General features: G+C 40.1%; 1 protein-coding gene across 5 annotated transcripts in view; it reads right to left on the bottom strand.

Annotated features, from left to right (window-relative positions):
• Window positions 1–14,106, bottom strand: part of SCAF11 (SR-related CTD-associated factor 11) — a 37,514-nt gene that overhangs the window by 8,895 nt on the left and 14,513 nt on the right. For all 5 annotated transcript variants that reach the window (XM_015409807.1, XM_015409810.1, XM_015409809.1 and 2 more), the window contains exons 6-10: window positions 13,711–13,778; window positions 6,183–6,232; window positions 4,181–4,287; window positions 3,084–3,170; window positions 2,031–2,131 (exon numbers count right to left, since the gene is read on the bottom strand). In XM_015409807.1, the coding sequence (XP_015265293.1) occupies window positions 2,031–2,131; window positions 3,084–3,170; window positions 4,181–4,287; window positions 6,183–6,232; window positions 13,711–13,778 (413 nt within the window). The remainder of the gene's footprint in view (window positions 1–2,030; window positions 2,132–3,083; window positions 3,171–4,180; window positions 4,288–6,182; window positions 6,233–13,710; window positions 13,779–14,106) is intronic.

Below are 14,106 nucleotides of genomic sequence, written 5' to 3' on the forward strand. Positions count from 1 at the left end.
AACCCAGAAACTTGATTAGATGACCCTACTGTTGCTCACTCTCCTGATATTTGCCTGTTGTACCTGAAGCTTTTCCTCAAACTACCTGCAGTGCTACTTCTCATTCTCTTTTCAAACTGTGCCTGAAAACCCATTCCTTCCATTAAGCTATTCACCACTCAAAAGACAATCCCAAGGAAATGAAATCCAAATATGTACAAATACGCTTGCTCACATTCCTGTCAAGTTACCTGTGAACGTCACCTGTTCCTCCCCTCCCACTTAAAGTTAGATTGCAAGTCCCTTACCACAGGGACCCATCTTTTCTTTATGCTATTCTATAGAGCACTATGTGCCACAAGGCCACAATATTATTTTGTTTTTAACTTTCTGTTTATTTTGCACTTATTGCAGGTTGGGTTCACAGCTAGTCAATGTTCTAATTGTTTCATCTCAGGTTGCTAATCCTTGGGTTGCCTTTTACTGTGTATTATTTTATTGTTTAATAGTATTTTACCTGTGAAAACAAACTCTTATTTATAGTGAGATGGGATAGTAGCGAAATAATTTTTATTTTATTGCTAATATTTTACTGGAAACCTGTCTCTCAATAGTGGGGAAGAATTATTGGTCACCATTTCTAAGACATGGAAGACCTTGGTACTTTGATTTGTGGCTCAGTATAGACTTTCACTGAAAAAGATGAATTGCTTGTGTTAAATTTAAAATTCCTACCAGGGCCAAACTGCTTCACTATAGTGTACATAAATAAAAATATGAACCAAAGCAAAACCTCAAGGAAGTATAAGTTAGAAATTAAAAATCAATGCAATGTGCATGCAAAATCTTTCTGGTGCTGCAGAGGATGGTAAACATAACCTCCTTACTGACTTTGTGTCAGCCTAATGAGCACGACTCAAAGCTGCTTCCAGCCCAATGGTCAGCTCATGAAATCACCACAAAGAGAGGGAGGACATGCCAGCCTTAAAGATGGAGAAACTGGATGAGTGCTTTATGGAATCTATCATCTAGAGAACTAGTTGGTGGGCCCACAGCAACAGTGTGAGTAAGAGAGCAGCAGTGGCTTCTATGTCACTGTTGTTTTGGTAAACTTGTAAGATAAACCCAAATATATACACCCAGGCTGGACTGAAATCTAAGCCATGTGATTGCTCCTGGCCCACCCTCAAACTAAAGCTATACTACATATGCACACTATCAGCATCATATTTTTGTCTGCTAATCATTAAGTTGATCTGGATAGAAATAGCCTTCAGTGTACACCCTTAATACTAGAGAGCTATGGTGGTTTGGATACATCTGAGGGAAGGGGTGAGGAAGGAAGAGATAAGAAATTGGAACATCATGAAATGCTGTCCTACCAAAAGCTGAAGATTCTGTGCTGCCCACCCATTATAACAACTATCTCATGTCTAACCACAATCCAGGGACACTTCATCTCGAAATACTTTATGTCAAAATGAAAAACCACTCTTGTACGCCTTTCCCCATCTCAACTTAACTGCACAGGCACATCTGTATTACCAGAGGTCATTTCGGGGGGGATCGCAGTTCCCCCGGGGTGAGGTATGGGGGGCGGGGCACATGATGAAGCCCCGCCCCCTGCTTCCGGTTGCCCCGCTTCCGGCCCTCATTCAGCCAGGAGGAGGCAGGAGAAGAGGGAGCTTCCTCCCTGCCTCTCCCCACCCCTGCCTACCTGGGGCCAGGGAGGGCCTTCGCGGGGCTTCCTTGCACTCCCGCCGACCTTGCAGGTCCACCGCCGGGCCCCTCATGGGGCTCGGCAGTGGAGCTGCAAGGCCGGCGCCGGCGGCCGGGACCGTTGGGGGTGGAGTGTGTGTCCTTATGACACACTTCCGGTGATGTCAGGGGGTGTGGCATATGCTAATGAGTTATGCTAATAAGTCCCCCTAGCTCTTTTTCTACGAAACGACCCCTGTGTATTACCATACTCTAAGAGGTCAGAATGTTCATGTTTATAGTTAGACATTGCTTTATATAGACTATAAATAAAACTTACAAAAAGAAATTACCAAAGTTTTCCAAAGGCGTAGTGTTTATTGGAAAGAGAGTTCCCACCCCAACAGTGGGTACCCGAAGACAAGTTTCCATTTCATAGCACATAGAAGAGATTCTGTAAAAAAATTAAGCAATTAAAAAAAATTACATAAGGAGCTCTAGAGAAAAGGGTATCTATCATATGATGCCAGATGAATATGCACTACATCTTTGAAAGCTAATAACAAAAGCCTAAAAGTAGTGGTGCAAGACCCCTCTTTAGACTTAAGGGCCCATTCTGCATCTAGCATTCGCTCTGTTGCTTTACCAAACCCACACTGGAAAAGAAAAAGATGCGGCTCAAAACCACAGTCAAATACCCCAGGCCAATGCTGTACTGACTGCAGAGTCACCCCTGAACAGCCATAAATCCATGCAGACAGTACCATAAAACTAAGAGATCAAAGGAAGTGAAACTGGCATGCAATGTAGAAGGGAATTTCTGTTCCAATGTGGGTTTGGTAAAACAGCAGAGCGAATGCTAGATGCAGAATGGGTCAAGGTTTGTTATCTTAGCCAAAATGCTTAAGGGATGTCAATGGCTTGGATAAATCTAACTAATCTGAAGCAAGGATTACATTATTACTTTCAGTGATGAAACAACATTTATTGCTTTTTATTGAGTCAAATTGTAAATATGTTGTCTTCTGTTAACTTTTCCTTGGTTCTTCCTGCCTCCCCAGCACCGTTGTTAATATTACGTTTATGCACTATATCTCAAAACAAAACTGTAGCCAGTGTTGGTTCTGAACATCAAGGTGATCTAAAAATTTTACGTGGGAGCGTTGACCAAAAAACCCCTCACACACTAAAACATTGGTCAAGTCAAGGCGCTATCTGCTTACAGTATTGGACACAGTTCTATTTCAAAGCACATTTTAGTGCAACAGTTTAATTTTGTGTGCTAAATTGTAAGACTGCAGGAAACATTAATATGAAATATACACTGGATGTTTTTAGATATCGTAGCTACTGTTGCAATACATTTTTTTAAAAAAGGAAAGCCCATAACCAATTAGTAATTTTACCTTTCTACTCCAGCCAGCACAGAAAAAGACAGCTCCAGTTCTCTTCTCTTGCGTTCAACAAGTGTGTCAATTTTGCTGATCTCTATACTGGAAAATATTTTTTTGAAAATAATTGTTCTTTCTTTTCCAAGGACATTGTTATAACAATTTTTGAGTAGAAATATCAACACAAATAAATTCAGTACAAGTAACACTACCAAATGACATCTGAGGGTGAAAAAACAAGCATGTATATGTATATATATTTTATATTATTATTATAATATTATTATACATTATATATTATATTATTATACATATTGTTATATGTATATGTATATTAAGGATTTCAGAACACTTTCCATTTGGTTGGATCCTGTGGATCTTTTCTGCAAGTAGATGTGTTTTCCTCCAGTGGAAAGAGCATTCCCCTATTAAGTGAAACTCTGTGGAGCCTCCTGTGACAGCGGAATCACCTCTGCTTAGGGAATGGATCCACACGTTCTCAGTAAGCCTTCAAATAGCCCTGCAGTAACCTATCATTATTCCCATACTACAAATGGAAGGGCTGAGGCAAAAATAAATTCTTGCCTCTTAAGAGAACAGAATGGGAGCTGAACTTTCTGACTCACTCTGGGATGGTCCACTACACCCAAGGGTAAAACTAGTCACATACGCATACTCTGGTCAAACATCAGAAAACAGGCAGAGCTGTGGCACACTTTCAGTCCAGATTAAGTAAGCATTTTTAAAATACAGTAATATCTTTGATAGTACTTAAGAGCTAATGTGCCTGCCAGGTAAACTTTGCTCAGACAGGAATCTCTGTGCTCCTTCATGTGTTCTAGACGGTATGTCTAAATGTTTTATATGGAGATTAGGACACAGTTGCAAAGATGGGAGACAATCACATGGGATCGAACTGAACACACAGCTCAAATTTCATGTGCTCTTTTACCTGAAGCAGTTCTTAACATCTTACCAATCAAGACACAACAACATGCAGCTGGGGGGGTGGGGGTGAGACTAGTAAGTTGTATTTCTAGAAAGTCAAGGGAGCTATATTGGAATTCTAGGCACTACAATATTACAATAGCCTGTGTACAGTTGATACTGACCACTCATTGCGGTGATTCGGAGATTCTCCAGTGAAACTACTGCTGGAAAAAGATCTGTTGCACAAATTACTTCTGAAGAATCTGTTTGAACAAGTCAGTCTTCTGGGCTACAAAACAAAGTGTTGAATTTAGCACAGCATTAGTTCACCTTCATATCTAATATCTATAAAACCAGAATTATTTTTCAGATATAATCACATTAGTGATTTATATACATCCCTATCACAGAAATGCAGAACTATCTAGACTCTGAACTGTGTTACAGACTTCTACATTTGTACAGTACATTTTATTTATTTTACTTTATTAAAATATTTACACTACACTTTACCTCTTGGCTTATAATCCAGTTTTCTGACATTTGCTTTTGCTACTAGGTTTACACAATCCAGTTTTTTAATATAAATCTTTTAAATGAATGTTGTTGGGAAATACTAGCAGTGGATGAATAGGGGAAGCACCACCATAGCCAGGAGGCCAATATCAGATTCACAAGTGTGAATTAAAAACTTTGTTTCCGCAAAGAACTGTGGCTTTTCTATTTAAGTTGTAAGAGATGTCTGAGAAAAGCATCACACAGCCCTCATACTTCAAGGATATGAATTAAAGCTAGGGCAGTTTCCATCCTTTCTCTGCCATCTTAGACCAGAAGAGAATCTGACCCTGCCAAAAGTATCTAAAGAGTAGTGAGCTGAGGTCAGACCACCACCTTGAACACATTCCTTGCTGAGCTACAACACCCTGCATTCACAGGCTGTTATACTGGACTTTTGTAACATATTTCCTCTGCTCTTAGAGATACCAGCACATAGTGCCAGATATTGAACTGTCTTGGCATCTGCTCATAGGCAAATCTCCTGAAAAATAGTATTATACACATATAATAATGAAATAAACCAGTTCTATTCTTTGATAAGTTTCCAAAAGCTGGCATCTTTTTTCCAATCATGGACAAGGAAGACAGCATACTACTGTAAATGAAATGCCCACAATACTGATGGCTAGTGCAAGAAAAAACTTTGGTACAACCAAATGCAGACATGGAACTTTTTTGTGTGCAAGAGTGACACACAAACTTTTCACTATTAGAACAACTCTACTTTAAACTGATTTCACATAACAATTCTTTATCTATCTAAGAAGTGATATACATTTCAGATGTGACTCCTCCAAGCAACAATGTTCACAGTTCAAAGGCTACTAGCAAGGCACAGAAACAGGGCCACCCAAAGGGGGTTCTACATACTTGGGGGATGGGAAGCAAGTCTCTCACTTGCAGAAAACTATTAATTTATAAATTTCATTCACACATACCCTCAATGATCTGAAAATGCTGTTTACCTGAACATCAGGTAAAGGGAACACAGATGGGGAAATGGAAACTGACCTACTCAAATCTCTAAAAGCATAACTTTATCTTGAGGGGCTGATTAGAGTTGGAGGATAAGTACTGTGACACAAACTCCCCAACTCTTCCACAGAACATGAGGAGGGACAGCCAAAAATACCCCAGAGCCTCATGGAGCAACCAAGATAAGGCGCTTCCAGCACTCATGGCCACTACCCTGTAGTACTAGATGGATATAATTCAAGGTCAGGTGCCTAGGAAACCAGTTATCTAACAGTGTCATGTTATCATACTGTTATGGGGAGAATTTTTCAACTGCATACATGCATGCACAAGTGATTCCCTAGAGGCCTCTAAAAGGCTGTCTCCATTTAAAAAATAAATCTGTGTTGGTTGTACCCATAATGGCTTTTTAAAAACATGTTCTTGAGAAAGTGCTTTCTAGGAACAGTCTTGATTTTACAAAACAATGAGGAATATTCGGCAGTCAACTTTCAAAAGAACTGCACAATACGTTTGCAATGGCTTAAAATTAAACGATTAAAAAAATGTAAGCATATGAAAGAAAAATTCACACAAATGTCATAGACATTTTAAAATGGCAATAGTAAAAAAAGTTCCTAGAAATCTTTATATATAGATATCTAAACAAACCTTGTTTTTCTTCACCAACACAGCATTTTTGTCTTCATTATCTGAAGAGCCTATATAGTGATAAAAAGAAGCAAAATCTAATTTTAATAAGCTTTAAGGCAATTAATTACTAATTAAAATCCTTTTAGAAAATTCTGTAAAAAGCTAAAAAGCAAAAATATGCACATTTTGGAAGAAAATGTAATTCATGGGACCAGATTTGAAAATCCCTAGCATACGGACGATATCTGTTTGCTGGACTGTATGCCAGGTTGTGAATTCCCATAGATAGATTATGGGGCAATCTACACAACTAGTTCAGTGCACCCAGAAGGACTTCCGTGTCCCCCACCACATCTACAATGCACTGCAACTTCATTTATCTGATACAGACTCTCGTTAACAAAAACCTGCACCAAAATTAACACTATTAGCTATTACAGTGCCACAAGATTATATTTTTGCTTAACAAAAGATCAACATGACAATTCTTCTTGTCACTAGTTCAGGGGTCCCCAACATGGTACCGTGGATGTCATGCTGCCCACCAACACCTTTATTGGTGGGTGCCAAAAGTTTTGAGAAAGTGGGCAGGGCCAGGTCAGGCTTTTGACTACTGGAGATCTGATTGAATGTGCAGATTTTTTTAAATGCTGTTTTGACCAGCAGCCATTTTGTGGCTGGCTCCACTTCCTGCAGTAGCCATTTTGAGGTTGCACCCACCACACTGCATCAGAATTCCAAAGAGGCCCGAAGTTTCAAAAAGCCTGGGGACCCCTGCGTTAGATATACATCTTTTATAAAATGTTTTCTGTGACTATAACCCTTATCATTATGAGTAACAACTTCCTATGCTGGTAGAAGAGCCAAAGGTAAACCTGACACATATATGTGTCTTCTTGCATGTGACACAATGAACTCCATAAGAACCTTCTGCACTTATAGCAGGGCCTTATCTATGTACTGATACTTCCATGTAATTTAATATATTCTAAGAAGACATTTTAAGTACAGATAACATTGTATGGTATTTGAACTTATGATAATGAGTTAGTCAAGTATATCAAGTGGGACAGTTAGCTATCATTAGGAGACAATTTTAAAATCCTATAAATAGGAGAAGTTGTACTGATAAAGAGTGTCTTCTCAGAAGGGGCTCCTTGCCTGTCACCTGCTTACTTTGGGAGCAAGAAACTTTTATTGACTCATGTAATTAATCTCTATGTCACAATGGATGGATGGTATAATATTTTGTGCATTTAGCCTGTGTTAAGAATGCAACAGTTATGCTTTAATAAAAAACTTAAAATAGAAATAGAGATTCTCTAATAGTACTTACTTGTGTACTATACCCAGGACAAGCCTGTAGCATTACTGAGGTGTATGTCTGGTTAGGAGTTAAATGATCTGGTACAGGAAAACTAACTAGACACCTAGGATTTCTTAAGTGCATACGATATATTTTTATCGGTAAACCATCTGGACCTGGTGTTTTCTTTTTCTTTTGTTTCTTAATGGCTTCCACTATCTCACAAACTGAAATTGGATTATTCAAAATTTGTTTCTCATCCTTATTAAATTTTTGTGGTTTTTTCCCTAAGTATTCATTAATTTGCTTTATGTTCTCAGTTTTTTGCTGGTAAAGATTTTTATAAAAATTTTCCACAATCTGTTTTAAACCTTGAGCTTTATATTTTTATTTATTTATTTATTATTCCTATTCATGCCCCGCCCTCCCCGCGAGTGGGCTCAGGGCAGCTAACATTAGTCGGTACCCAGTACCGTAAAACCATATACAAAGATTAAAACATTTAAATATAAGCATTGACAGGAAACATTACAACATTAGAACACTCCAATAATTAAAGTGCTAGTGATGATAATGGTTCTTTCCAACTTCGTGATCTTCAGCATAGAGCGATGATGTAATATGCTCCCCAGGCCAGGGCCAGCCCGTAACCATAGATGTTGTCGGTGGTGGTGGTGTGGTGGCTCCTAATTGAAAGCCTGGTGGAAGAGCTCCATCTTGCAGGCCCTGCGGAACTGCAAAAGGTCCCGCAGGGCCCTGATCTCTTCCAGGAGCTCATTCCACCAGTATGGAGCCGCCACTGAAAAGGCCCTGGACCTGGTGGCAGCAAGCCTGGCGTCCTTAGGGCCTGGAACGGTCAGTCGGTGTTGTGTTCCTGACCGTAGTGCTCTTTTGGGGTATATATGAGGAAAGATGGTCCCGCAGGTATTTCGGACCCTGGCTATATAGGGCTTTAAAGGTCAATACCAACACCTTGAAGCGAATTTGGTATGCTATTGGCAGCCAGTGCAGTGCCTTCAACATCAAAAGCCTGGCCGCGGCATTCTGCACTAGCTGCAGCTTCCGGATTTGCAACAAGGGCAGCCCCATGTAGAGAGCGCTACAGTAGTCTAGTCTCGAGGTCACTGTAGCCAGGTCACTCGCATGGGTCACTGTAGCCAGGTCGCCACGGCCGAGGAAGGGAACCAACTGCCGAATCAGCCGAAGATGGTAAAAGGACGACTTAGCAGTGGCTGCTACCTGGGCCTCCATTGTTAAGGAGGCGTCCAGGAGCACTCCCAAGCTCCTAACCTCCGGCGCGGGCAAAAGGTCTAGAATGGGAACCCTGCACCCAAACCTCCGTCTTCGCCGGGTTTCAGCTTCAGCTGACTCAGTCTGAGCCAACCAGCCACGGCTTGCGGAGCCCGGTCCAGATCTTCCAGTCTGGAGTCCGACTGGCCACCCAACAACAGATAGAGCTGGGTATCATCAGTGTACTGATGACAGCCCAGCCCATACCTCCGGGCAATCTGGGCAAGGGGGCACATATAGATGTTAAATAACATCGGGGACAGCACTGCCCCTTGAGGCACACTGCACTTCAGCGGGTGTCTCCTGGACTGCTGTTCCCCTAGCGCCACCCTTTATCCCCGACCCTGGAAAAAAGAAGCAAGCCATTGCAAGGCAAGCCCCTGGATCCCCATGTCGGCGAGGCGGTGGGTCAGCAGCTGATGGTCGACCATGTCAAACGCGGCCGACAGATCTAACAGCAATACTGCCGCACCGCCCCAATCCAGATGCCTGGATCATTTTTCTTCATCCTTTTCATTTTTTAGAGCAAATATTGACCGTTTTTCTTTCTCTTTCCTGAGTCGGTATGCCAACCATCTCGAGGGTTTATTTGCATTTTCAAAATAATATAGCTTGGTGTATTTTATTATTTTTTTTGCTATTTCTTGAGTCAGGATTAAATTCATTTTGTGTTGCAGTAATTTTATTTTACATTTGGATTCTGCATTATTTAAATTCAGTTTCATTTTATCTCCTTCTACTTTGATTTGTTTATTGAGTTGTTCATAGATTTTTTTTGTTGTTTCTTTTTCCATGCTTCTTGATTAATTAGCCAGCCTCTAACGTATGCTTTAAACGTGTCCCATACTGTATAAATCGCGATCCCGGGTTGTATATTTCTTTTAAAGAATTCTTGAATTTCTACTTTTAGTTTCTTTATGAATGTAGGGTCCCTAAGTGCACCACTATTCATTGTCCATCTTGTTCTTTTTGGTATATCTTTGAAAGTCAGCATTATGGGGTTATGATCGGCAAATGTGTTTGGTAGTATTTCAGATTCTATTAGTTCCTGTAAAATTGATACAGTCACCCATGCCAGATCTATTCTCTCGACCAAGAATTATGCCTTGTCGAGTAAAAAGTATAATCTTTTTTATTTATGTTCCCGGTTCTCCAAGCGTCTAACAAATTATATTCTTCTGCAATTTGTAAAAAGGTCTTGGGTAGGATTGCTCCAGCTGTTTTTGTATTCCTCTTATTTTTCCTATCCATTTCTTTATCAAATACAGCACTGTAATCCCCAATGATGCATATGTTCCTAGCATTTTTTAATGTTAACACTTTTCTTAATTCTTTTAAAAAAATCTTGATTTTGATTTGGCGCATAAATATTCACGATTACAGTTTCTATTCCTTGTCTTGTAATCACAATTGCCACAATCCTACCATCATTTGATGCAAATAATACTTCCGGGTGTAAAAATTCCTTTGCATATATTACCACTCACTCCTCTTTTCTTTTTCTCATCTGAGGCAATAAAGGTGTTAACTAGTACACCACTTTTTAATGGCAATAGAAAACTTTTGGAACTATGATTTAATTCAAAAAAATGAGGTTCAGGATTTGCCTCCAAGATCTTGTTTGTGACCTTACTGTGATACTCTGAAATCCTGATATATTTATTTTTAAAGGACTGTTCAAGATGACTTTGGTCAGGCCTGATTCAGATATAGGTATGCACATTTTCACTGTGAGTGCCAGCTGATTTTAACTGTTTGTTGTATTCTGACCAGCCATAGACTTTTGTCAGCCATTCTTTTTGTTTTTGTTATCCATTCTTGGAGTGATACTGTTTCTATTTTGTCTGGATAATAAACCTTGCCTTGATTACTGAACTCGTGTGGAACCTGACTCTGCACCTGGAGGAGGACCCTAAGCCTCAACCCAACATGGTGGCAGCTGTGGAGTGAGTCAGGGTGCTGAACTACGGCAGGCACAGTTCTGCACTTGAAGTTCAAACAGGCAATAGGTGAAAATCAGCTGGCAGTAACAGTTAAAATGTGTTAGTCCACAGGGAGGACAAGGACAGCATCCTCCATAAAATGATGTGCGCCTCTTTCAGCTATTTCTCCCCCCTTCTTTATCCTGCTCGACGTCATAACCAACGTCATCAAGCCAAGCCGAAGTGAATGCCGTCCGGAACACGTCTGAAGCCTACAGCTGAAGAAAATCCCCGTCGGCTGCAAACGTGTGCGATTTAAAGAATTATATGTTGTCCTCCCTTACCCCTATGAATTGTTAGTCCCTTGTGAAACTGTAAATCGCTCAGAGCCAGCAGCTCTGCAGGATTGAGTGATCAATAAATCAAAAGGTATGATGATGATGATGATGAGCTGCAAAGCACTTTATCCCGTCTAGCTGTTGATTAAGGTAGTTTGGCCTGTAACAACTTACAAGGTCAGGCCTCCCCCTCTACCCTTCACTTGGTTCTTCAGGGTTGCAGTTTTGCAGCTGAGCTGGTCTCTTCCTTACATAAACTTTATTGGCCTTAAGTTTTATTCAAGGTATAAGCATAAGAACATAAGAACATAAGAGATGCCAATGTTGGATCAGGCCAAAGGCCCATCCAGTCCAACACTCTGTATCCCACAGTGGCCAGAAATACCAGTGCCATCAGGAGGTCCACCAGTGGGGCCAGGACATTAGAAGCCCTCCCACTGTTGACCCCCCCCAAGCACCAAGATGACAGAGCATCACTTGCCCCAGAGTCCCTATCTATACCTTGTGGCTAATAGCCACTGATGGACCTCTGCTCCATATGCTTATCTAATTCCCTCTTGAAGCCGTCCATGCTTGTAGCCGCCACCACTTCCTGTGGCAGTGAATTCCAAGTGTTAATCACTCTTTGGGTGAAGAAGTACTTCCTCTTATCCGTTCTAACCCGACCGCTCAGCAATTTCATGGAGTGCCCACGGGTTCTTGTATTGTGAGAAAGGGAGAAAAGTACCTCTTTCTCTACCTGCTCTTTCCCATGCATAATCTTATAAACCTCAATCATGTCACCCCTCAGTCGTCGTTTCTCCAAGCTAAAGAGCCCTAAGCGCCTTAACCGTTCCTCATAGGGAAAGTGTTCCAACCCTTTTATCATTCGAGTTGCTCTTTTCTGCACTTTTTCCAAAGCTATAATATCGGGGGTTTATTTCTGGGGGGAAACACAGTGAAGGAAATAAATATGTCAAAATTGGAGATTAATGGGCAAATGTGTCCTTAAATGTGGAATGCTGTAAGTAATTAACTGATGACAGGGTCTTAAAGGTGGCATTGGATTCAAACTTTGCTCCGCTGCTTCAGACCAACATGGCTACCCACCTGAATCAGCTCACTCACAACTTTAATGCTAGTAAGTCTTTTGGCTCACTAAGTAGAATTTCTGCTCACAAGGCTCCACAGTTTACGGGGAACATTACCCACAAGGTGACAGAGATCATGACATCAGCCTAGTGATCTGAAAACCAGTTAGATTTATCTCTTCATTTGAAATATTTTTGCCCCTTGAAGATGTTAACAAAGGGCATGAGTCAGCATTCTAACAGCTGTGAACTAGAACTGTTGAGGGGGGCTGTATGAGAGGAAGCTTATGATTCACTGCTCTGCACTTTATTGGCAAATATGAGTTTTTAATGACATCTTGCTTAACTGTTAATGTTTTATTTATTATTGTCTGCATACATTGGTTTTCTGAAATTTACTGAGTATTTATGAGGTTTTCAAGATACAGTCACACTATCAGTTTGTGTCCTCATTAATGGACGTTTACTTTAGAGCACTTGATTTATTTCAGATGGTGTTTTAAAAGGAATCATATGTATTTGAAGAACATCCAAAACTGAGCTAGTAGCATACTATCATAGAATTCTGGCCTCTGAACGTTTGGTGGATTTGTATTTGAATCATTTTACAGCTATTACTTATTCATCTATTTATCATTCTTTTATGTGTCTTATACTATCTATGTACTGTGAAAAGAGTGACAACTGACATTCCAATCTTAAATTATAAATAATGTATATATTATTTGAATATATATATTCAAGGTGATTTACTGCGCATTTCTTTCCACCTATGTGTTACAACATTCTATTTTGTCTGCTCATTTGAATGGTTACCTCCCTCTTTTTTCTTTTGATTTGTTTTACAACTTACAGATTCTGATCTATTCAGGTGGGTAGCTGTGTTGGTCTAAAGTAGCAGAACAAAGTTTGAGTCCAGTGGAACCTTTAAGATCGACAGTTTTATTTAGGGTATGAGCTTTCGTGTGCAAGCACACTTCCTCAGATACAGACTGAAACAGAATTCCCTCAATACAGAAAGATGGGGGGGGGGGGGCAGTGAGCAAAAAGGCTTAGGGTAAAACTGAGATTGCATCAATGCGGCCAGTAAGATCAATGAATGGCAGCAAATTAGCACACAAATGTGAGAGTTAACAAACTGACGTGAGAATGAAGCTTGAATCCAGTGGCACTCCCAAAATCAACCAAGCTCAACCCTGGGTACATGCAAGAACAGAGATACTCAGCGTGATCTAATCACTGTGAGTATGACTAGAACCTCTGATGTACACATGACAAACTTTTGCCCATATCAGTGATCTCATTCACATTCTCATTCCCAAGGACACATGAGGACACTGCATGGAGAAGTGTCACCTCACCAACACGAAAATACTGGAAGAAGCCTATATCTGAATATAGGAGAGTGATAGAGAGATCATACTTGCTACGAATCTCTGAATAGAAGCCACTTTTTTTACTGGCTTTTCTGAAACCTACCGCAAACCAAATCTATGCACAATCTTTCGATCTGCTGAAATCAGTTCAGCTTTGATAGAAATATAATGAATTGCAAAGGAATCTTTAAATTCAAAGCACTAGTAACAGTGAAAGGCTATGACAGTGAAAATACAAACATACTGCATTTTTGGTTCCAGCCTTTCCAGAATATTGCCATCAAAGGTTTTCTGACTGCATTTTCTTGCTTTCTGCAACAAACAATAAATATGAGTTACGTGAACAAAATATTTGAAGTGTGCTAATGATGGATCAGATTCCTGTAAGGAAAAAAGAAGCCAAGAAATACTCTAAAAAGAAACTAGTGTCTCAGTAATTTAGCACTGGAAGAATATACAGTGGTCTTTTTCTTTAAGAAACTGCTGCTCATCTCCATTTCTATACAGTTTCCTGGGAATATCCCCTATTTTTTGGCATTTTAACAGTCATCTAATGGTTACTTACTGAGCACAGAAGTTTACATATAATCACATGTAAAAGATATCTATTCAATATCCACATAATAAGCTTGAACAAAGT

This window comes from Gekko japonicus, unplaced genomic scaffold (assembly GCF_001447785.1).
Source record: "Gekko japonicus isolate JY-2015 unplaced genomic scaffold, Gekko_japonicus_V1.1 scaffold4, whole genome shotgun sequence".
Taxonomy (NCBI): Eukaryota; Metazoa; Chordata; class Lepidosauria; order Squamata; family Gekkonidae; genus Gekko; species Gekko japonicus.